Source organism: Hyperolius riggenbachi, chromosome 2, assembly GCF_040937935.1.
Source record: "Hyperolius riggenbachi isolate aHypRig1 chromosome 2, aHypRig1.pri, whole genome shotgun sequence".
NCBI classification, from domain to species: domain Eukaryota; kingdom Metazoa; phylum Chordata; class Amphibia; order Anura; family Hyperoliidae; genus Hyperolius; species Hyperolius riggenbachi.
The window spans coordinates 296,709,000-296,733,112 of NC_090647.1; the positions used below are offsets into that span (position 1 = coordinate 296,709,000).

Consider the following 24,113-nt stretch of genomic DNA (forward strand, 5'->3'; position numbering starts at 1 on the left):
TATTTTGGCTAATGTCATTACTTGGTTTGTGGTACGTATTCTCTTCCCCTTCCATACAAATGCATTTATACATTTCTTTATATCAGAAAACCAGGATTTGGAAATTGACACGTGTACCGTACGGAATACATAGAGTATCTTGGGCAGGAGAAATTGCTTGAAGACTGCAATGCGTCCCGACCAAGATAGCCAGAAGTTAGCTAAATTTGTGCATTCTTTCTTTATGGCATCAAGTAGGGGGATATAATTTAGTTTGAAGAGGTTGGTTGAGCATCCTGTTAGTTGTATACCCAGATAGGTCACCTCTCCCTCCGCCCAAGGGAACGGGTATGTTCTTGCCAGGGCGTCTTTTAGTAAGGGGGGGATATTGAGGCCTAAAACAAAGGATTTAGTCTGGTTCAGTTTGTATAACGATGCTCCAGAGAAACTCTGTAGATCTTGTAGAAGAGCAGGAAGTGATGTAGAAGGGTTGGAAATAATTAATGCTACATCATCTGCAAACATACTAATTACATGTTTATGTCCTCCAACTTCTATGCCTGTGATGTCCGGGTTGGTTCTAATTTTTTGCGCTATTGTCTCCATTAGCAAGACAAATAGAATCGGAGATAGCGGGCAGCCCTGCCGAGTTCCATTTGTTATGGAGAAGGGTTTTGAAATGAAACCGGCTGCATTGACTCGGGCGGATGGAGCGGTGTACAATGCCATTATGGCTGTCAGGATTGTGCCTGAGAGACCAAATTTATCTAAAGTAGCTTTGAGGAATCGCCAGTGAACTCTGTCGAACGCCTTCTCCGCATCCAAGGTTAGTAGCAAAGAAGGCGTCCGACAGAGCTCAATGTGTCTCAGGATATTTAGCATACGCCTAGTTGCATCTGATGCCTGGCGGCCTCTGGTGAACCCAACCTGGTCCTGTGCTAAGAGAATGGGGGTGAGTTCCATGAGCCTGTTAGCAATTAACTTAGCGTATAATTTTGTGTCGGAATTCAGCAGAGAAATAGGCCTGTAATTAGACGCATTAGTAGGGTCCTTGCCTTGCTTGTGTATCACTATGATTGTGGCCTCTAGGTATTCTGCTGGAATCTGGCCTGAGTGGGCGAATTCATGAAAGAGGTCCACTAATAGGGGGGAGATAGTCTGATTTAAAGCCAGGAAAAACTCGCTACTGAAACCATCAGGACCTGGTGTTTTGTTTCGTTTCAATGATCTGATTGCCTTGGTTATCTCCTCTAAAGAGAAAGGTTGGTTGAGTTGGGTCAGTTGGGAAGGGTTCAGTGCTGGTAGGTGTATAGAGTCTAGAAAGGAGGCAATGGACTCGTCTGTAGGTTGGGGAGTATTAAGATCATTTTTTAAATTATATAGGTCCGAGTAATAGTCACAGAAGAGATCTGCTATCTGTTTGGGGTTATAGACTATTTGTTTTGTTTTTGGATTTTTTAAGGCGTGGATTTTGGCTTTGATTTGTTTCTGCTTTACATATTTAGCCAGATGGGCACCTGCCTTGTTGCCTTGGTGATAGGAGTTTAATTTAGCTTTTTGGATCATCAGGTCATATTTTGATTGTAATACCAACTGTAGTTCATGTCTTAACTGGAAAAGTTGTCTTTCCAACTGGTATGTCGGGTTCTGTTTATGGAGTTTCTCCTGGCTTCGTATCAGGGCTAGTATATTATCCAATTTAGAGAGTCTCTCTCTCTTTTGAATCGCGCCTTGTCTGATTAAGATACCTCTAGCAAAGGCTTTAAAGGCTGCCCAGATAGTGGAGGGCTTTAGTAATGGATTCCTGTTCATGTCCATAAACTCTTGGCTCTCTTTGGACAGACTGTCTAAAAAGTTGGGATTAAGGAGAAGGGAGGTGTTGAGTCTCCATTGGTTGGGCTTCTTTGCCTGCAAATTGTCATTTAATTCAATGTGTATGGGGGCATGGTCGGACCATAGTTTAGTGCCAATCGATGCCTCTGTTACTGATTGTAGCAGTAGTTTGTCAGTGAGAAAGAGGTCAATTCTCGAATGCGTTTTGTGAACACTAGAGAAATAAGTATAATCTCGCTCAGTATTATGGAGTGCTCGCCACGGATCATAGAGATCATTCCAATTTATTACTTTATCAATGATTTGGGTGGGTGATTTGCGTGAGTGATCTATTTTAGCTGGACAGGCGTTAAAGTCACCTCCTATGAGCAGGCGACCATGTTGAGCGGTTTTAACTTTGGCACACAATTTCTGTAAGAATGCTTTTTGGCCGGAATTGGGGGCATAGAGTGAGAGCAGCGTAATGGGTTCGTCATTGATTTGGCCTATGAATATGATATATCTGCCGTTAGGGTCGATGATAACATTATTAGGGGAGACTTTTAAGTCTCGATGAAAGGCCATCATAACTCCTCTTTTTTTTTTTTGTAAAAGTATTATGGTAAATCACCGGGAAATGGACATTAGAAGAAAGGTGTGTGTCTTTCCCCATCAAGTGGGTCTCCTGCACAAAGAGAATTTGTGTTTTCTGTGTAACTGCTTCGTTCCATAGGAGATGTCGCCTGTATGGCGTGTTCAGCCCTCGAACATTTAATGAAGTAACTTTTAATGGCATATTAGGTTAGTGGTAGATCTGCATCTTATTAACTGTATACCCTGGCCTGGCTCCCATTCCAAATATAATAAGCTTTGTACATATAACCACATAACAGCATATTTATGCAAAAAGAGAGGTGAGGCAATAAACATATAGAACATAATAAAAGGAAGCTTAACATAACAGGAGAGTAAACTCCTCATCTTTGGGTAATTTCAAAACAGCGGTAGTGAGACACTGTTCGTCGTCCACTATCAAAAGGTGGGGCAGAGTGAAGGTCAGAAAGACCAGATGAAGCGCTCCTTGTGAAGCTTGAAGGCAGAGCCATGTTGCACACCCCCGTGTGCCAGGACATATTGTGACTCAGCGATGTGATAGCTTATTCCAGTCGGGAGTAACTTTGGTGGATCTGGCAGCTTGCTTGTATGTTGGGGGATACTGCTGGACTTGTATGTGTAGCTGTTTGAATAAAGTCATGCCAGCCTCTGTGTCCATAATCGCATATTTTTTATTCTTATATGTGAATCTCAGCTTCGTCGGGAAGCCCCAGTTGTATGGGATCTGGAGTTGCTGCAGTGCTTTGGTAAAGGGCTGCAGGTCCTTCCTGAGTCTCAGCGTATTAGCTGAGAGGTCTGCGTAGATCTGAATGTGTTTGTATTGCTCTGGTAGAGATCCTTCCTTTCTTGCTGATTGCACAATTCCTTCCTTAACGTGATAGAACATGAAGCGTGCAATCACATCTCTAGGTACAGCGTCGGCCAAGTGAGGTGGTTTAGGAAGGCGGTGTGCCCTATCTATGGTCAGCTCAATTTCTGTAGTGTCTGGGAGCAGGGCTTTGGTAAGATTCTGCAGGTAATGTTTCAGATCATGTTCCTGTATTTTTTCTGTAATGCCTCTAAATTTCAAGTTATTCCGGCGATTTCTGTCTTCTAAGTCGGCTGCTTTTAGCCACCTGATATCCTCTGTAGAGGCAGAGGCAGAATCTACCATGACATTAAACTCCTTGACCACCTCACTAACTTTCTCCTCCACATCATTGACTCTGTTGCCCAGTGTAGCTATTTCAGTGTGCAGGCCAGCATTAAATGATGAGATCTCTGACAGTAATGAGGAGCGAAAGGACAGGAGAATGTCCTTAATGAAAGACTGGGTAGCGTATGTGTCTGTGGCAGGGAAGCACTCTATAGAGAGAGATATGCTGTCAGCTTGTGTTGCCCCGCATGTCTGGCCGCTTACCATAGAGCCTGAGTTCCTCCTTGGTCGTGACTTCGCTGGGCTGCCCGAGGGTGATGTGTCACTGTCCTGTGTAGGTATGTCTTCTTGGGGAGTTTGAGACTCGATCTCCCTGCCGCGCGAGGAGGCCGCCTGTGATGGAGAGGCGTCTCCTACTAGCGCGCCATCTTGGGCCTGGTCTGCTCGTTTGGACCTGAAAAAGTCCGTCAGTTTGCGGGGCGCCGGCGGTGCTTGCTTCCTCTTTTTGGAGAGGTCTGTGTCAAGCGGCATCTCCTCGACATTTGGCATGTTGTCTCCGGCTGGGGTGAAGTCGCTGTGGGTTGCTGTAGCTGCCATCAAGCGGGAGCTAGTTCACAGTGCGTCCGTCTCTTCCTCGGCGGAAGTCACGCCCCCCCGGCCCCCAGGTAAATTGAGTTTGAGACCCCTGCTGTACAGTATACCAACTTTATTGAAGCCAACAAACATGTTAAAAACAAGGCCGGACCATCCCAGGCCACCAAACTCCACATAATAATACTGACAATGTTCAGCATAAAAGATAATTATAAATAGAATGACATAATAAATGGAATGGCATCAGGATTCCTGATGCAGCCTTGGCGTAACTAGTTGGACGGGCGCAGGAGCGCCAGTGTGGCCATCCATGAGCCACCTATTACTATCTATTTAGAAAAGCTCAGCTTACAGGCTTTATTTTCCTGCAGCCTCCCTACATATCAACCTTATTTCATTGTGGATCTATATCTTCTATATGGTCTATTCCTTTACACTGGTTCTTGTTCATTCACTTTTTTGTGGTTCTTTTTTTTCTGATTAGACACTGGGCTTTTTTGTTCCTATTCCACCTATGCATTTCTTTGCACTACACACTTTCAATTTCTCTATTCAGGCTTGTGGTCTCTAATTTTTATTCCTATAAAAATCATGCTGCTACACTGCACTTTATGCCCTCTAACATGTGAATTTTCACTTTTGTACTCAGTCATTGTTTACACTTTACAGGGTTTGTTCAGCAGGTTTTGTGGCATTACATTGTTCTACAGATAGATTTCATATGCCCTGCTCTTGTGATCTATTCTTGGTCTTGTATCACATATATATATATATATATATATATATATATATATATATATATATATATATATATATATATATATATATATATATATATATATATATATATATATATATATATTTATTTGACAATATTTGATGTGATACTGATGTTTTTCAAGACCTCAACAGATGAAGAGGTTATTGGGCGCTAGTTCGTGAGTTGATATATGCCACATTATATTATGCCAATCCATGTATAATTATCTTTTATGCTGAACTTTTGTCAGTATTATTACAGGGAGTGCAGAATTATTAGACAAATGAGTATTTTGACCACATCATCCTCTTTATGCATGTTGTCTTACTCCAAGCTGTATAGGCTCGAAAGCCTACTACCAATTAAGCATATTAGGTGATGTGCATCTCTGTAATGAGAAGGGGTGTGGTCTAATGACATCAACACCCTATATCAGGTGTGCATAATTATTAGGCAACTTCCTTTCCTTTGGCAAAATAGGTCAAAAGAAGGACTTGACAGGCTCAGCAAAGTCAAAAATAGTGAGATATCTTGCAAAGGGATGCAGCACTCTTAAAATTGCAAAGCTTCTGAAGCGTGATCATCGTACAATCAAGCGTTTCATTCAAAATAGTCAACAGGGTCGCAAGAAGCGTGTGGAAAAACCAAGGCACAAAATAACTGCCCATGAACTGAGAAAAATCAAGCGTGCAGCTGCCAAGATGCCACTGGCCACCAGTTTGGCCATATTTCAGAGCTGCAACATCACTGGAGTGCCCAAAAGCACAAGGTGTGCAATACTCAGAGACATGGCCAAGGTAAGAAAGGCTGAAAGACGACCACCACTGAACAAGACACACAAGCTGAAACGTCAAGACTGGGCCAAGAAATATCTCAAGATTTTTCTAAGGTTTTATCGACTGATGAAATGAGAGTGAGTCTTGATGGGCCAGATGGATGGGCCCGTGGCTAGATTGGTAAAGGGCAGAGAGCTCCAGTCCGACTCAGACGCCAGCAAGGTGGAGGTGGAGTACTGGTTTGGGCTGGTATCATCAAAGATGAGCTTGTGGGGCCTTTTTGGGTTGAGGATGGAGTCATGCTCAACTCCCAGTCCTACTGCCAGTTTCTGGAAGACACCTTCTTCAAGCAGTGGTACAGGAAGAAGTCTGCATCCTTCAAGAAAAACATGATTTTCATGCAGGACAATGCTCCATCACACGCGTCCAAGTACTCCACATCGTGGCTGGCAAGAAAGGGTATAAAAGAAGAAAAACTAATGACATAGCCTCCTTGTTCACCTGATCTGAACCCCATTGAGAGTCCATCATAAAATGTGAGATTTACAAGGAGGGAAAACAGTACACCTCTCTGAACAGTGTCTGGGAGGTTGTGGTTGCTGCTGCACGCAATGTTGATGGTGAACAGATCAAAACACTGACAGAATCCATGGATGGCAGGCTTTTGAGTGTCCTTGCAAAGAAAGGTGGCTATATTGGTCACTGATTTGTTTTTGTTTTGTTTTTGAATGTCAGAAATGTATATTTGTGAATGTTGAGATGTTATATTGGTTTCACTGGTAAAAATAAATAATTGAAATGGGTATATATTTGTTTTTTTGCTAAGTTGCCTAATAATTATGCACAGTAATAGTCACCTGCACACACAGATATCCCCCTAAAATAGCTAAAACTAAAAACAAACTAAAAGCTACTTTCAAAAATATTCAGCTTGTTGTTCAATAATAAAATTATTCCTCAAAAATACAACTTGCCTAATAATTCTGCACTCCCTGTATGTCGGGATTTTAGTGGCCTTGTTTTTAATATGTTTGTTAGCTTCAATAAAGTTGGTATACTGTACAGTGTTGCTGCCTTTTGCTTCATGTTTATTCTGATTATTATTATTATTTTTTTGCTAATATGAAGGGAATTTCTTTTTCTTTGCAAATTTACGTGGATCCTTGCATTGGTGACCCTAATTTCCCCACATATACCCATAAGTTGGTAGTATTGGCAACAATGATTGCTTTATTATGCATGCTTGATTTTTCTGTGTTTAGCCACACACATCCTCCCTACTCACCCTCATTATAGAGGTGAACATGCTGCACGACCAAAAGCCCAGCAGCATGTCAGTACAGCCCTCATTTCTAAATTGCTAATATATCATTTATTATTATTATTATTATTATTATAATTATTATTATTAGAATACTACTGTTGCAATATTATATTTATGTGATTCTAGTATGTGTCAAGCTTATGCCTGTATTTTTTAATTGATTTATCCATGCCAGGAAATAGAAATTGAGGAGCCTTCAACTACCATTAAAACATTAAGATATGAAGGGGAATACTGCATGGCTGTAAAAACGAAGCTTAACCTTAGCAATAAAACCAGTGGGCCTTCAAATCAAGTTTGCCTTAATTTTACTCATAAAGGTAACTAACGTGCTGTATACTCATCATGGCTTATGTAATGTACAGTACTTTGCATTGTATTTTATTAGTCGGTGTTCTTTATGAAATGTCCCCAAATTGGCTTGCATGAGCTCCTCATCCCCGACATCTGCTTTTGTATAACTACAAATGAAAGGCGATATGTAAGAACAAAACAGACAATGACACATGGGGCTGGATTCACAAAAGCGCAATAACTGCTATCACGGCAGTTATCACACGATCTGCCGCGCGTGAAGGTTTGCGCGCATAAAGGATTACGCTGTGTGATAAATAAAGGTTTGCGCGCGATCACGCACATGAAACGTGCGCATGATCGCGTGCAAACCTTTGTTTACACGCGAACGTAATCCTTTACGCGTGCAAACCTTCAAGCGCGGCAGATCGTGTGATAACTGCCGTGATAGCAGTTATTGCGCTTTTGTGAATCAAGCCCATTAAGTGTCAATGAATAATGCATTATGTGGCAGTCCCTTTTCATGTAATATGAAAAATGATAAAGGAGATAATAACTTAAACAACTGCAATAGTAAGAAAAAAGTTTGCACAGCATAAAATAATGCTATATGTAGATCAGGGAAATAGTACTAATAAAGCTTGTAATAATAGACCTCACACACAATGGTGCCAGGGTTTCCAGCATAATTTCAGTTTTTGTTATGGACAAAAAAAATTTCTTGAACACGTCATGGTGTGAAGAATTAATATCACACAATACACAGCAAATTCTGGGTGTGTTCCAATATAGGGGTGCAGGATCATAACTGCAAAGCACTTAAAGCAAGAACTGTTGCCTTCACATTGGTAGAGTCCTACTGACATGCTTTATCCTTTAGTATATTATGCCAACGCTTCTGGAAACCAGTTTTTGTGAAGGTTTTTTTTTCTTTTGCTGCAAAATCAGTTTTGTGTAAAACCTCTACACACTGATTTATTTTTTATAACTGCAGTTTGGTAGTGAACGCTGTACAGACATGCCATTTAGCTCCCAGCTGAGCAGCATCTATTGCTGAATGGAAAGGTGAAAGAGGAGATGTGTAAAAGAGGCACTATGATGCAGAAACATTCCAGTAGCAATAAAAGAATTCAGGGGACAGTGATCACCCCGGGTGTATTGCTACAGGGGAAGCCAGCGACACTAAGCAGCACCTGTACATGCATTAGGTTTTTAGCTAAAACAATAAGAGATCATTCCCTGGTTGTATTTCACATTAACCTTTACATAAGAAAATATATTTTAACTTTTTTGAAGATTTTGCAAAGTAAAATAATAAAGTATGAAATATTCTGTTCAAATAGATTTCCCACACTAATGTGAACTACTCAGAAAAGACTCCCATTAAAAAAAAAAGCCTAAAACTGTTAATAAGACTTAGTTTCACTTTCTCCCTGGGGTCTTATCAAGTAACTGAGCTGAAAGGACCTGCACACTAAGCTCTCCCTTTGAGGAATTTGTTCTTCCATCTAAAGCTGTGTACATACGCTAGATGAAACTTGGCTGACGCAGCTGATAACTGCCTCTGCCGAGACATGTATACAATTGCCCTGATGCCTTGGCCAGCGATAAGCCCAGCAGATCCATTCAAGCGAGCATTGGCAAAGAGCATTGTACTCTCTACTCACCCTGGCCACCACATGAAGTCACTTGTGCCCTGATCCTTCGGCCATCCTCCCCTTAAGAAGTGCAGAGGATTAGGCCCTGTTTCCAGTTGGGCGCCACATCCATTTCAAAATCGCGGCAGCCATGCAGCTGTGAAGCTGCCCTCCATGCAAGCATGCAATTCGGACAGCATTCTATTGACAGAATAAGCAGCATTTCCCCCTGCGACTCGGATGCGGGGAAATGCTGCATATTATGCAAAAATGGAAATGGGACCTAAGGCTGAGTAAACAGAGAAAAAGAAAAGACGCAGTTCTGTTTGATTTTGTGACAGCTACACTGATTGTAAGCAGCATGTTCGGTTTTCCTTACTATACATACAGCTCAGCACTGGGCATGACCTTACCATGTGACTTTCTTGCTGTACTGTGGGCTCTGGGATTCCTTTGGTATAAAAGCAAGCAGGTTAATTACATGAACAATAAGAAGTTTGGAGATAAGATTTTTTTTTTTTGTCAGACTGTAATTCCTGATTTAAAAAATTATTGTTCTTTGTAGCATTAAAGCACAGGTGTCGAACTCCAGGCCTGGAGGGCCAGATCCATACCAGTGTTTAGGATGGACTGAGAAGGAGAGGAATTTGTTCTACCTGATGGACCACACCTTTCCTGATTCAGACCCATCAATTAATTTGAGCTGTATCAAAAATGTGTGAGGACCTCGGCCCTTGAAGGACTGATTTGACACCCCTGCATTAAAGAAATCGTACATCCAGGGAAATGTGTACTTAGGTTCAAAAATTCTACTTGTTTGGATGTTATGCTGATCCTCTGCCTCTGATATTTTCTAAATCACTGGTGTTCTGAGTGACTGCATTCTTAAGGCATGACTGCCACAAAAATTGCATTTTATAAATGTGTTGAATGGCAGCCTTCATGTTTCTCTAACTTCTGACTCCATATTATCTGTTGGCTGTTTTGTCTGCAGTTGTAAAAATAAATTGTTTTGTTTTGCATTCCCTCCCTCTGTGTGATATTTTATGTCCCAGAGGTATGTCGCCATCACTGTCCAGGAAACAGGAAAATTGATTAATTACCTGATAGTAATTTTCCTTTCCTGGAACAGAAGATGGCGACATACGAATCCCTCTCTCCTGTCCATTCGAGGACTGATTTTCACGAGAATGGCGGGGGGGGGGGGGGGGGGTGGTTCTTTAATTTACAAAGCAAACTGTCCTATGGGGTCAGGGGGTGGTGCCACTGCCTAACCTTGAGCTTTTGATCCCCTGATCAGGATTGAGCGTACAGAAGTCAGTTTTCAGGCTCTGTGGCTGCTTGGATTGCTTCATCAGCTGTTTAGACTGGAAAGGAGGAGACACGATCTGAGTCTGAAACTCTGAGAAAGCTAAAGCCTATAGCACAGTCAGTCAGTAGTGCACACGATGGACAGTGTCCAGGATACTGACCAAGTATTTTATATTAACTATCAAGGAGTTTCTAAACTAAACAAATCAAGTTATCCAACTGAGTGTCTACATTGTTCTAGGGAAACATGTTAGCCTGGATTGGGGCTTTAAAGTGCATGAGAATAAATAAAATAAATGTTTTTATAACATTGCATGTTTCTTTTTTCTAGTTGAAACCTCTGCTATCAAATTCGTGACAGTTGCTTCAGTGATTTCTACCATCTTAATTGTCCTGTGTGTCATTTTCTTCATCCGATACAAAACAACCCACATTGCTAAAATTCCTAAAACATTGGTAAGTGGGGAATTATTACTGTAATTAAATTTGGCCTCACATTTGACTTTTTTTTACATGCTGTTGTTCCCTATCCATCTTCATAAACTCCTCTCTCCCACTCTCTGATTCACAAAAGCAAGGGAAACTTAGTCACCCCAAAATTTAACACCCCTCTGCTTGTCAGAAAAATGTAAATGTAAATAAAACACCCACAATTCCTCATTCACCGTCACAATAGCATGATTCAATAATCAGTTCAAAACATGGTATAGCCACAATCTTTAATTGCACTATTTATGATTAGTAATAGATGCCAGGACAGAAGTCCCTGATGTAATATCCTCCTGTGCATTCAATGATGAAAGCATCAGGGTGAAGAACACGGGTTCAAGTATAATCACAGTGTGAGGTAGATATTGTGATAAAGTGCTAGCGCTAAGTATCAAAAATGCAAAAAAAGAAATTCACACAGTGTCCATAATAATAATTCTTACTAACATATATAAATAAATAAATGAGTGGCAACAAGTGCAAATAGCGGTATCTATGATGCTGGGACAGCTACCAGCAATAGTGTATGGAAAGGGATCATACATCACCCAGTAAGTATAACTGCAAGAGCCTAGGGTCCACAGAGGCCGTGAACTGGAGGGGGAGGAGATCAGGGAAGACTTCTCCACCAGCATCACATGAGTCACGCCACTTTGTCAAGAGGGGATGTCTGGTATGGCTGCTAGCCACAGCCAGAATAATGATGTTACAGCACAACACAACCATGCTGGAATGCAAAAGGTGGACGTGAGGAATAAAGATGTTCATATATATATATTGCTCATCATAACACAGTATATGTGTGTAATATTATCTCCATTTCATAGTAAGTAACTTACGCAAATACACTCCTCTTCTCTCCATGGCGCTTATTCAATTCACCAATTCAGCTCCTATAGCTAGTGGTAAGCAGTTCTTGGACAAGATGCACCGACTCAGATGTGAGGTAAATCTTGTTAATCTGTTCAATAAACTGTGCAGTAAGCTGTGGTACTTGCTGGTAAAATGTGTGCAGGGTACTTCAGCTTACTAAAAGATTTGGAATCGACCCCTACATGTCTGACAATTTAACAATGTGTTAAACAGTGAGGTATGTTACTGATATTATGATTTAGCTGCGTGGGATCGTTGGTGAATTGTGCGTAAAGTATCAGTTTGCTTAGCATATAGTAGTTCTGAAGTATAAGCCTTAAAGGGACACTTTTGGCCAGTTACTTACCTGTGGCTTCTTTCAGCCCCCTGAACTCCTACTGCTCCCTTGCCATCATTCCACGCTCCACTGTTCCTCAGCTGTCTGCCTCAGTAAGCTGGTCAACTTGCAAGTCTCCCGGCCACCGACGCAGTGTCCTCTAGTGCATTGAAGGAAGTGCACGGCACAGGGCCGTGCATGAGGCGGACACTGGGGTAATCGAGGAGTGCAGGATGATTTGGAGAGGCCAGGAAAACTTTAGGGGGCTTAAAGAAGCCCCAGGTAAGTAACTGGCCAATTTTTGTTTCAATAATAATTTCCTTTAAAGCCTGTACAGACTCTTGATTGATGTCACCCAATAAGGATTGGGACCTGATCCCTCAGGCAACATCCCTGCCTGGGACAAGGCTGTACAGAGGGCCACTGTAAACACACCGGATTATCCCCTCAGCCTACATTAATCTTGCCTGTGTTCAGGGCTTTGTTTGTCAAGCAAAGGTTTCTTAAAACATTTCTATATTGCCCACTGCAACTTGTCTGGTTACCCCTTTAATGCTAGGTACACACCATACAATTTTCTGGCAGATTTACCTGCCAGATCAATTTTTTCCAACATGCCTGATTTTCATGCCTGAATTTTGATCGATTTTTCTGATCAATTTTCCAATCAATTTCCATAGAAGTGAAAGAAAATCAATCAGAAAATCGATCGAAATTCAGATCAGACATGTTGGAAAAAATCGATCTGGCAGGGAAATCTGCCAGAAAATTGTATGGTGTGTACTTAGCATTATAAAGCGCTTTACAAATGTTATTGTATTGTATTGTATTGTATTATATTGTATACAATATCTACCTTGTCTATCTTGTCATACAAGATCTATCTTTCAAAAGTGATATTCTAAATGAACCTGAGGAGATAAACAATTGCAATTTTTTGACTATTAGAGTATTGTCTACTTTTTAAAAGCTAACAAAGTTTAATGTTGTCTCATATGACAGTCTTTCAGTGTCCCAGAAGCTAAAATATATGAACTATTTACTTGAATCTATCCCCTGCTCTCAGAAGTTGTTCTCTGCCAGGCAAGAGTTGTATGGCTCTAATTCCTTATAAGTGAGAGTTGTGCTATAGTCCGAACAGGGCCCGCCTGGAGAGAAACTGTTACTTGCATACTTGAAAGTTTAACTGTTTTAGGCAGCAAAAGAAGAAAAAGAACACAGCCTAGTGCTTTGAATGCTAGGCACAGTAAATAGACGTCTATCTCATTATGTGCCATGTAACCTTGGGTACACTTTAAACTGAGCAACTCATTTACAAAATATACAAAAGAACCTCCCCCTAAGGGAGGTTCATAAATGAAGTGTGCATAAGGAGGTTGGCATGCATTACTTGCCTTTGGCGTGCTGCTCACTCTTGGTGGCATCCATCTTCTTCCAGGGAGACCTAGAGGTGCCACAGATTGAAGCCCTCAGAAGTGTCATACATCCTTGACCACCACAATGCATACTGGGAGATGTGCACCTTCTGTGAGAGTACATCTCCCGGCCAGGAGCTGTGCTCTCATCGAAGAGCTACATCACCTGGCATGCGTTGCGACAGTTGGGAGTGTGTGACATCACCACAAGTTCTTCAAACTGCGGCATCTGTGGGTCTCCCTGGAGAAGATGGATGCCGCCATAAAGATGCTCCACCCCCCCACCCCGACCCCATGGTTAGTTTTGAAGTGTGCCAAAAACAAAGCAATACATTGATGTTATCAAGGCACCATCATCTTCTGCTACAAGATAACTACAGGAACATAGAACTAATTAAATTTGTATAATCAACTTTATCATCTGACTTTTTTTTTTTTTTTTTTTTTTATCCAATAGGACATTTCAAATATCAGAGGTGTTCTATCAATTTTGAAGATGCCCACAGAGGAATGTCACTTGGTCACTGTTAATCAGAATATGGATCAAGCCTCATCGGCTACGTTCCTCCTATGTAATGAAGACAATGATGTTAATGATTATCCTGGCTGTGGTTACACTGAGCGTCAGAACCTGCGAGGTGACGGTTCCAGAAGAGACTGCCATGATGGAGAGTCTACCAGTGGTGAATACCGATCTTCTAAGGGTTTATCTGTAACCTCCAGCAGCGATAAGCCATCATCTGATAGCAGTTGTGCAGAGACCTCTGGAACAAGATCAGAAATGGAAATTGTGCTTACAAAAGATACAATTCATCTTAATAATGACTCAGAAAACACTGACACAATTACCACTAGGAACACTGAAACTCTGTCCTCTACCATTATAACATTGGGTCCACTTCTGGACACTCTGTGTGTACAGGACTCTAACAGCACTCCAGGTGGCTCTGATAATGTGCCTTTGAATACACTCTCTTTGGCAGCTGGTACAGAAGACTTGGAACTCTCAGAAAATGAATCTTATGAGTCGCACTTTACAGACTCTGACGATGGCCATGAACAATTAACCAGTGACAGCACAGACTGTAATACATCTATTTCATACACTGGGCCAAAACAGAGACAATCTCAAAAGGACTTGGCTTCCGGTTATGAAAAAAAGGGCTATATGTCCAGATACTGAACATACCTTTTTTATTTTTTTATATTGTGTACATTAGTATTAGTGTTGATCGAACACCTAAATGTCCGGCCGAACGTCGTCCCGATATTCGGCATGTTCGGGCCGAATTCTGAACCCAAGGCAAGTCAATGGGGACCTGACTATTTCTGCTTTGCAGGCCAGAAAAAACATAAAAATGAGGGAAACTTCTGCAAAATGGCTTGGGAATAGTGTCGTAGTACTACCAATGGGACCGGCAACGCTAACCCCGCAGCACACAGGATGAAAGAGGAGGTGCAGGAGGAGAAGGCCACGCTTTGAGACACAACCCAGGCCTTGCGTGAGGCCAAATTGGATACTGAAAGCAATGCACTTTGTCGCCATGCATTGAAAAATATAATAAAATTGAAATACACCTGAAAATGGCACCGGCAACGCTAAGCAAGGCTGGCTTAGCGTTGCCGGTGCCATTTTCAGGAATTTTTCAATATTATATTTTTCAAAGCATGGCGACAAAGTGCATTGCTTTAAGCATGCAATTTGGCCTCATGCCAGGCCTGGTTTGTGTCTCAAAGCGTGGCCTTGCTCTCCTGTGCCTGCTCTGCCATCCTGTGTGCTGGCTAAGCCAGCACACAGGATGGAAGAGGAGGTACTACAGGAGAGCAAGGCCACGCTTTGTGACACAACCCAGGCCTGGCATGGCGACAAAATGCAGGCGTAAAGCAAAGCATTTTGTCGCCATGCAGTGATAAATATAATATAATGAGATATTCCTTAAAAAGAGAGCGGCAACGCTAACCCAGCACAGATGTTCATGGTGCTGGGTCGTAGGGTGTTGCAAAGTAGGTTCCAATTAACGATTTATTCATTTTAATTTGTGTCAGACGGTCTGCACTTTCTGTGGAGAGGCAGATACGCCGATCTGTAACGATGCCTCCGGCAGCACTGAAACAGCGTTCGGAGATAACGCTGGCTGCAGGGCAAGCCAGCACCTCTATTGGCGGCACTGAAAGTGTTTTTTTAATAAACAATACGCAGCAAAAGTCACAGAATATACGTGTGGATTGGTGGCATGCAAGTGATCCCACTTGGCGGCACTGAAGGTGCTTTTTTAATAAACAATATGCAGCAAAAGTCACGGAAAATACGTGTGGATTTGTGGTACGCAAGTGATCCCACTTGGCGGCACTGAAAGTGTTTTTTTTTTTTAATAAACAATATGCAGCAAAAGTCACGGAAAATACGTGTGGATTTGTGGTACGCAAGTGATCCCACTTGGCGGCACTGAAAGTGTTTTTTTTAAATAAACAACATGCAGCAAAAGTCACTGAAAATACGTGTGGATTGGTGGTACGCAAGTGATCCCACTTGGCGGCACTGAAAGTTTTTTTTAATAAACAATACGCAGCAAAAGTCACTGAAAATACGTGTGGATTGGTGGTATGCAAGTGATCCCACTTGGCGGCACTGAAGGTGCTTTTTTAATAAACAATATGCAGCAAAAGTCACGGAAAATACGTGTGGATTTGTGGTACGCAAGTGATCCCACTTGGCGGCACTGAAAGTGTTTTTTTTTAATAAACAATATGCAGCAAAAGTCACTGAAAATACGTGTGGATTGGTGGTACGCAAGTGATCCCACTTGGCGGCACTGAAAGTTTTTTTTAATAAACAATACGCAGCAAAAGTCACTGAAAATACGTGTGGATTTGTGGTACGCAAGTGATCCCGCTTGGCGTCACTGAAAGTGTTTTTTTAATAAACAATACACAGCAAAACTTAGTGAAAATACGTGTGGATTGGTGGTTCGCAAGTGATCTCACTTGCCGGCACTGAAGGTGCTTTTTTAATAAACAATACGCAGCAAAAGTCACTGAAAATACGTGTGGATTGGTGGTATGCAAGTGATTCCACTTGGAAGCACTGAAAGTGTTTTTTTTAATAAACAATACGCAGCAAAAGTCACAGAATATACGTGTGGATTTGTGGTACGCAAGTGATCCCACTTGGCGGCACTGAAGGTGCTTTTTTAATAAACAATATGCAGCAAAAGTCACTGAAAATACGTGTGGATTGGTGGTTCGCAAGTGATCCCACTTGCCGGCACTGAAGGTGCTTTTTTAATAAACAATACGCAGCAAAAGTCACTGAAAATACGTGTGGATTGGTGGTATGCAAGTGATTCCACTTGGAAGCACTGAAAGTGTTTTTTTTAATAAACAATACGCAGCAAAAGTCACAGAATATACGTGTGGATTTGTGGTACGCAAGTGATCCCACTTGGCGGCACTGAAAGTGTTTTTTTAATAAACAATATGATTTAACAGCCCTGTGGGTGCTGCAGCTGCTGTCAGCGGTGAGGCTGGAGGCTGGGGCCCTGTGACTGGCCTGGCCAGCAGTGAGGCCCTTTGGCTGCTGCTGTCAGCGGTGAGGCTGGGGCCCTGTGGCTGGCCTGGCTAGCAGTGAGGCTCTGTGGGTGTTGCTGTCAGCGTGAGGCCTGGCCTGGCTAGCAGTGAGGCTCTGTTGGTGCTGCTGTCAGCGGTGAGGCTGGAGGCTGGGGCCCTGTGGCTGGCACTGGCAGACAGTACGCTACGCTAAACTCCCTACCTATCCAAAGCTAAACCCCAAAGCAAATGGCGCCGATCACGCGCGTTCATGTATTTATGCACCCGAACACGTGACCTGCTCGGTCAATCACAAAGACGCACGTTCGACCGAACGTATGGCCACGTTCGGCCAAGGACAAGTTCGAGCCACGTGGCCGAGCATCTATCACGGACACTGAGGTGTCCGGATGGTGTTCGCTGCGAACTCGAACACCACAAAATTTGCCGAATCCCGAACAGTGGCGAACACTGTTCGATCAACACTAATTAGTATAAGCTATCAGTCACATGTAAACCATTTGTTTTAGATCCAAGCTGGTTATGAAAAACAATCTTGTAATTTGGCCAAACTGCTAAAAGCTGCAAAGGAGAGGCTCTATTCTTAATGCTGGGTATACACGATGCAAAGTCCCATCTGATCGATGGGTAATCTGACAGGAAGTTGCATCGTGTGTACATTTCTAAACTGCTCCTGATTGATAATGGGATAGACTTTCCCATAATAACTTCAGAAAATCGATCCCGTTATGGAACAGGAGCAGATTGGACATAATCGAAATTATCGTTTGATTTCTGTCTGTCGGACGGGAAATAGCATTGTGTGCACCCAGCATTAGATATAAGCACAAAGGACAGCAAATTGCACATTGGATATTGCACATTTGCTTACTATGCATGCTACTGAGCCACACGCACTTAAGAAAAACAGCAGTTTTCTTTCAACCACATTTTGGCACATAAAGTGAATCTGAAGCCAACCCCTCCCCCCCCCCCCCCCCCCAAAAAAACAGATACTTTATGGTACCTAAGGAGAGGAAAGGCTCTGGGTCCTATAGAACCTTTCCATTCCTCTACTCATCCTTTCATTCCTCTGCAGGCTCCTCTATTCAAATCTCCCACCGTGGGAGGATTTGGAAGCCTTCGGAAGCCCAAGTGCTCCTGAAGATAGGTGGCTCCGTATTGTGCATGCACGTGTGCAGTATGGAGCAGCCCTTCTTTGGATGCTCACGTGCTCCCGAAGACTTCCGAAGCCTCCCACTGCTGAAGAGAGCAGTTTCCGGTGGTTTTCGGTCGAAGACTGCTAATGGGGGAGCCAGTGCAGGAACAACAGAGGAGGAGAGGAACGGGAAAGCTCTATAGGACCCAGAGCCTTCCCCCTCCTGAGGTAAGTATCTGTTTTTTTTTTGGGGGGGGGGGTAGCTTCAGACCCCCTTTAAGGTTTCTAAATATATTTGATGGCAGCCAGAAGTTTCAAAAGTTTTAATGATAACATTTGTGTATGGTTCTGCAGTGCATGCTATTGCCTGGCTCACCTTACAATCTTACATGGATGAAGAATGGATGGAGTATTGCAGAGAGCAGGCATCAAAGCCTTCCAGTTCCAGCCTATTAAAGGTGGCACAATGGCAATGTAAATTGGGATTCTAAACTGTGTAATAATGAGATGGTCCTCTGATCTGCTTGACATTTGTAAGATCAGGTGATTGTCATCTCATGTCAAAGGTGCTCATTAGGACACAAATAATGAAGCATACTTGTAAATAATTCTGAAAAACCTCCCAAATACAGACTATTTATTATGTGTGTACCTGTAAACTAATGCATCTCTTTGAGGTTGACAATTATTTCCTATGGAAATTCTTATGTATGGAAAAATTATCCCTAAGAGGATAACTGGGGTACGCCTATTCTTCACTCATTCCTCTACTCTCCTTTCTCACTCTTAGGCCTAGTTCACATTGCGTTTTTGAGCCAAACGAATCCGGTAAGGGGATCTGAACTCCGCTTCACTGGATCCGGATGCCTCTGTGCAGATTTCAAAATGGAAAGTGAAAGGAATCTGATCAATGATTGATCGGATCAGTTTTCACTCAATTTTGGCAGCAAATACATATTTAATGCTCTGTAGCAGCCGGCGGTAGAGGCTTCCTCTTCCGCTGTGACTATACAGCACGTCATGTGACTAGTGAAAGAAGACGGAAGCCCCTACCGCCGGCTGCTACAGAGTATTTTACCCTAAGGCTGCTGCACCCTCCCTCACCCTCCCGTCGCTCAGGTTCGCGTCATCACATGCCCCCTTCCCCCATGGAACGGTACATTTATTTGCTAATGTGAAGAAATGTTCCATTTGAGTTTAACTCCCAGTGAGTTGAAATACACTGCACAGCAACTCACTGTTGTAGTGTAAATGATAAAATGAAAGTCTGTGGACTTTCATGGTTCCATGAAAAATGCACACTATGTGCAGTGAGTCACAACTCACTGCAACTCACATAGTGTGAATGAGCCTTTAGGACCCATTTTCCAGGGATGGCTGAAGTGCATGCTTGCTAGGCAGTTCAGCTGCACCATGAGCACCTTTTGGCTGCAGTTTTATGCAGCAGAATTGCAGCATTTGGTAACACCACGTGTGTCATTGTTTTACAGGAAGTTGTATTACCAAGTGGCAAATATCACGATTTGTCACGTCTGTGTACAGCCATGCTCAGCCAGTGCACAAGAGCAGCTGACAGGTGGTGAGTTCACTGCCTTCAGCCTTCTGTGGAAAAAAGGCCTTACTATGTTATCCTCTTTCTCTTCTCTTTAACAGCTTCTGTCACACATGCTCCAGTGTATACCATATTTATGTTGGTAAACCTGAGCGCATTGCTATTTTCAATATAATACACAAAATGCTTAGTATATATCATAGCTTCAAAAGTGTTCCCCCACTTCAAAGTTTTCCTGTTTTATCTTCACTAAACATTTTTAATATCAAAATAAAATGTTTTTTACTCTATTTTACAGATATATCCTTTTCATGTAAAAATAAAAAACAATCTTTGCAGAGTGATTTAAATTAACGACAACGAAAGGGAACTGAAAATCTGATTGAATAAGGTATATGTCTACCTCAATAAAACAACCAAATACCAGATTTGGCATTTCCATTACAGACCTCTTAGTGGCCTCTTTTTTATTATTATTCTTTGCATTGTGACTTTAGTTCTGTCTTCCAGGAAATTCAAATGTCAACAGACTTGAAGCTGAGCTAATCAGGTTCAATAGCTGGTTAAAGTACATCTGAAGCAGGGAGAGGGGGAAAGTTAGATACTCCCATCAGTAGTTGGAAGCCTCTAGATCATGGGGTGTCAAACTCAAATACAAAGTGGGCCGATACTGAACACTGGAACCTAGTCGTGAGCCAACCTCAATGTCTACTGGCCATCTTACTCCCTTATAAAGTTCCCTGGTGTGTAATGGCTCCCCCTCCAACCCCTATACAGTGCCTTGGTATCCAGTGGCCCTCCGTCACTCCCCTAAATAGTTCCCTGGTGTCTAGAGGCCCCCACCCACCCCTATACAGTTCCTTAGTGGTTAGTGCTTTCCCCCTACCTCCCCTGGTGATCTAGGGCTTCACATCCAGCTTAGTTTCCCTGGTGGTCTAGAGTGGGCCAAACATAATGCAAAGTGGGGAGACCCCTTGAGGCCTAAATTTAATGGCTCCAAGAGCCAGATTTGGCCCACGGGCCGAAGTTTGACATGTATGCTCTAGATCATGCATGTCAAACTCTGGCCAATCATTGACCAATTTTACCACCTCCATGTAGTATGAGAGTTTACCTACACATTTGTCTATAGCATTCAATATCTGTTTGTCATCATACTACATTGAGGTGGTAAAACTGGGCATTGATTGGCCAATAAAAATTGAAGGTTTGTACCAGGAGGGATACGTCTGTCATGGAGTGCCTTTGTTTTGGCATCACAGATCTATGATATGCTTTAGGCTACTTTCCCACCAAGACGTTGCGTTTTAGGGAACGTTATGGTCGCATAACATGCCCCTTACGCAACGCATGGTGGGGTTGAAGTTGGACGTCAGATTGAGCTGCGTTATGCAGCTCAAAGCAGCCGCTGGAGGTTAGTGATAGGACGTTAGTTAGTGATTAGTGATAGGTTAGTGATAGGATCTTTTTAAGGATTCGGATCATTTGAATCGGATCATTGAGAAGATTCGGATCTTTGAACCAAATCATTTGAATCATTTTACTAGGGAAGCAGACTGGGTGAAATGACTAGCAGGACAGGACTTTCCCTGCACTGTACATTCTGTATGTTCCTGTTTCTTCCAGACAGACATCCACTGTGAACCGAATCTTTCATTGTGGTGATCGGGATGATTCGACTCAGAAAAAAGATCCAGATCAAATGAACGATTCTTCATGATCCGGACAACACTACAGTCCTACCAGGAGTCACCACAGTGCAGTGAATATTAATTAGCCATGTCGCTGGCTGCAGAGGAGGAGGGGAGACCTCCTCCTTTCAACATTACTGAGCATGTGCAAACAGTCTAACGTGGCTTAGCCCAGTATAACGTACAGCATGCAGCACTTAGTTTAAACGTGCTGCGTTACTATGTAACGCAACGTGGGCGCTGTGAACAGCCCACTGATTTATCCTTGCTGTGATAGGCTGCATTACTGGCTGTCCCACTGTGAAACCAGCCTTAAAGCAGACCTGAACTCATAACTTCCTCTCTGCTCTAAAAGATATACAACAGCATAACAGCCTTTTTTAAAAAAAACATTTCTTGGTTACAGCTCTTACAAATCCTGTTATAAATCTGCAGTGTTTTTACTTTCTGCTTTCGTGGAAGCAGACAAATTGTTAACATCCTGTATGCCATTGCCATGGCAATCAGCTGACACAGCTGTGGCATCAAATTGCAACGTGATTAGTCACAGATGAAAGCGGATTACACTAAACTCTCTAAATACAAACGGTGCATTTCTATGTTTTCCTTCTGTCCTGTGCAAGAGTTCAGGTCCACTTTAAGGTTTGGAATTGACTGTGTGTGTAATTGCGTGTGCCTCTGAGGAGGTGGTTGTTTACCCTGAAATGCATGTGGGACCATTATTTAGGGCTCTGCATGTGAACCTACAAGTTATTCCTCAATCTGTGTGAACAGGAAGAACTATGTACACGATCTACAATACATGTGATGCTTTATGACTAGCAAATCCATTGTTTGCTCCATTTTAAACCCCAATTTCAAATCTATTGATAGTAGAGAATTTAGTACTGTATATCAGTGAGAGAAAACAAATGAAGGTAGAAGATGGAAAAAGGGGGGAAAAAAGAAAGGTGGCAGCTAAGACTAACAAAGGAAGTCAGAAGGTAAAGAAGACATTCAGACAAACAGAAATAGCGATTACTGTGTGTCTGTTGGGTCATGTGGTCATTTTGGTTCCTTATTCATAGATGTATTGGGCACAGCATGAAAAGGGGTCCACACGTGACTTTTTATCATGCGCTTTTCCGCAGCAAATTTTAATTAGATCTTACAAGCAATTTAAACTAAATAGGCTCATTCACATCTAATGCAAATTTTTGCATGCAGGAAAAATACTTACAGCCTGCACCATAATATTGCACACTGCACATGTTATCTCGTGAACGGTCATTAGCCACTGTGGCACAATGCGCACGTAATTCAGGTGAATGCATGTGGTGCAAATTCACATACAAAAATACAAGCACTCGGAACATGCAAGTGTGAACCCTGCCTTGAGTATAAACAATTAGCCTGGTGTCTGCCCATTGTGTACCTGTCTTTACTCACAACAAAGAGTGCCTGAAAGTATATGCAACACATTGATTAGCACTCCAGTTTAAGATATATAGTATTATGGAAGCTTTAAAATAGAATCACTGTAGATTCAGTCAGTGGTGGAGGTCATGAGGTAATTAAAGAGGATCTGTAACATGAAAAGATCCCCTGGGGGGTACTCACCTCGGGTGGGGGAAGCCTCCGGATCCTAATGAGGCTTCCCACGCCGTCCTCCATCCGTCAGGGGTCTCGCTGCAGCCCTCCGTGGAGTCCGTGCAGCGGTGACATCAATATTTACCTTCCTGGCTCCTGCGCAGGCGCTCTGACGGCTGTCGGCTCCGAACTACACGGAAATGCCCGATCGCCGTCGGATCTGCTCTACTGCGCAGGCGCAAGTTTCCTGCGCCTGCGCAGTAGAGCGGACCCGAATGAGATCGGGTATTTCCGTGTAGTTCGGAACGGAAAGCCGCCACAGCGCCCCCGCTGCAGCCAGCAAAGGTAAATATTGAACTGACAGTCGGCACAGTCGCCGGCTGTTCGGAGGGCTGTGGCGAGACCCCCGTGGGACAGAGGACGGCGTGGGAAGCCTCATTAGGATCCGGAGGCTTCCCCCACCTGAGGTGAGTACCCCCCAGGGGATCTTTTTAATGTTGCAGAGTCTCTTTAAGCTTCTTATTAAAACCACTTAACGACCGCCTAACGCCCATAGGCGTCGGCGGGTCGTTAGTGGTATAGCATGGAAACGGCCGCTCGATCGGCCTTTCCATGCTAGTTCACGGAGACTGCCTCCATGAACAGTGTGCGAGCCGCCGATCGCGGCTCGCACGCATAATGTAAACATGCGGGGAAGAAATCCCCGCTGTTTACATCACACGGCGCTGCTGCGCAGCAGCGCCGTGACGTAGATCGGCGATCCCCGGCCTCTGATTGGCCGGGGATCGCCGCATTCTGATTCGCCGGCATTCACTCTAGGCGGCGCAGGACGGATCTCCGTCCTGCGCTGCCCATAGGAGGAAGGGGAGAGACGGAAGGGGACGGAGGAGGAAATTTGCTGCGGAGGGGGGCTTTGAGGAGCCCCCCCCCGCCGAACGAACAGAGCCGGCGGCGATCAGACCCCCCCCAGCAGGACATCCCCCTAATGGGGAAAAAAGGGGGTAAGTCTGATCGCCCAGCCTCCTTGCTGATCTGTGCTGTGGGCTGTAAAGCCCACGCTGCACAGATCAGCGAAATCACCCCTGGTCCTTAAAGAAAACCTGTACTGAAAATAAAAGTCAAAATAGGTATACACAAGTCATACTTACCTTCCATGTAGTCTACTCCTCAGTGTCTTTCTCCTGTCCTGCGTCCTATTTGTTCACTATGATCAAGGGAATTTTCCGTCCTCCATTTTGAAAATGGCCATTACCCATAACAGCTTTC

At 43.1% G+C, this 24,113-nt stretch overlaps 1 protein-coding gene and 1 long non-coding RNA gene across 5 annotated transcripts in view; one reads left to right on the plus strand and one right to left on the minus strand.

Moving 5' to 3' along the window:
- The window catches only part of IFNLR1 (interferon lambda receptor 1), a 62,091-nt gene extending 47,258 nt beyond the window's left edge, over positions 1-14,833 (plus strand). For all 3 annotated transcript variants that reach the window (XM_068268999.1, XM_068269000.1, XM_068269001.1), the window contains 3 exons: positions 7,171-7,315; positions 10,569-10,693; positions 13,788-14,833. In XM_068268999.1, the coding sequence (XP_068125100.1) occupies positions 7,171-7,315; positions 10,569-10,693; positions 13,788-14,513 (996 nt within the window). In that variant the 3' untranslated portion in view covers positions 14,514-14,833. The remainder of the gene's footprint in view (positions 1-7,170; positions 7,316-10,568; positions 10,694-13,787) is intronic.
- The window catches only part of LOC137546478 (uncharacterized), a 27,756-nt gene continuing 17,409 nt past the window's right edge, over positions 13,767-24,113 (minus strand). For both annotated transcript variants that reach the window (XR_011026265.1, XR_011026264.1), the window contains exon 3: positions 13,767-14,094. This is a non-coding gene — a long non-coding RNA (uncharacterized lncRNA). The remainder of the gene's footprint in view (positions 14,095-24,113) is intronic.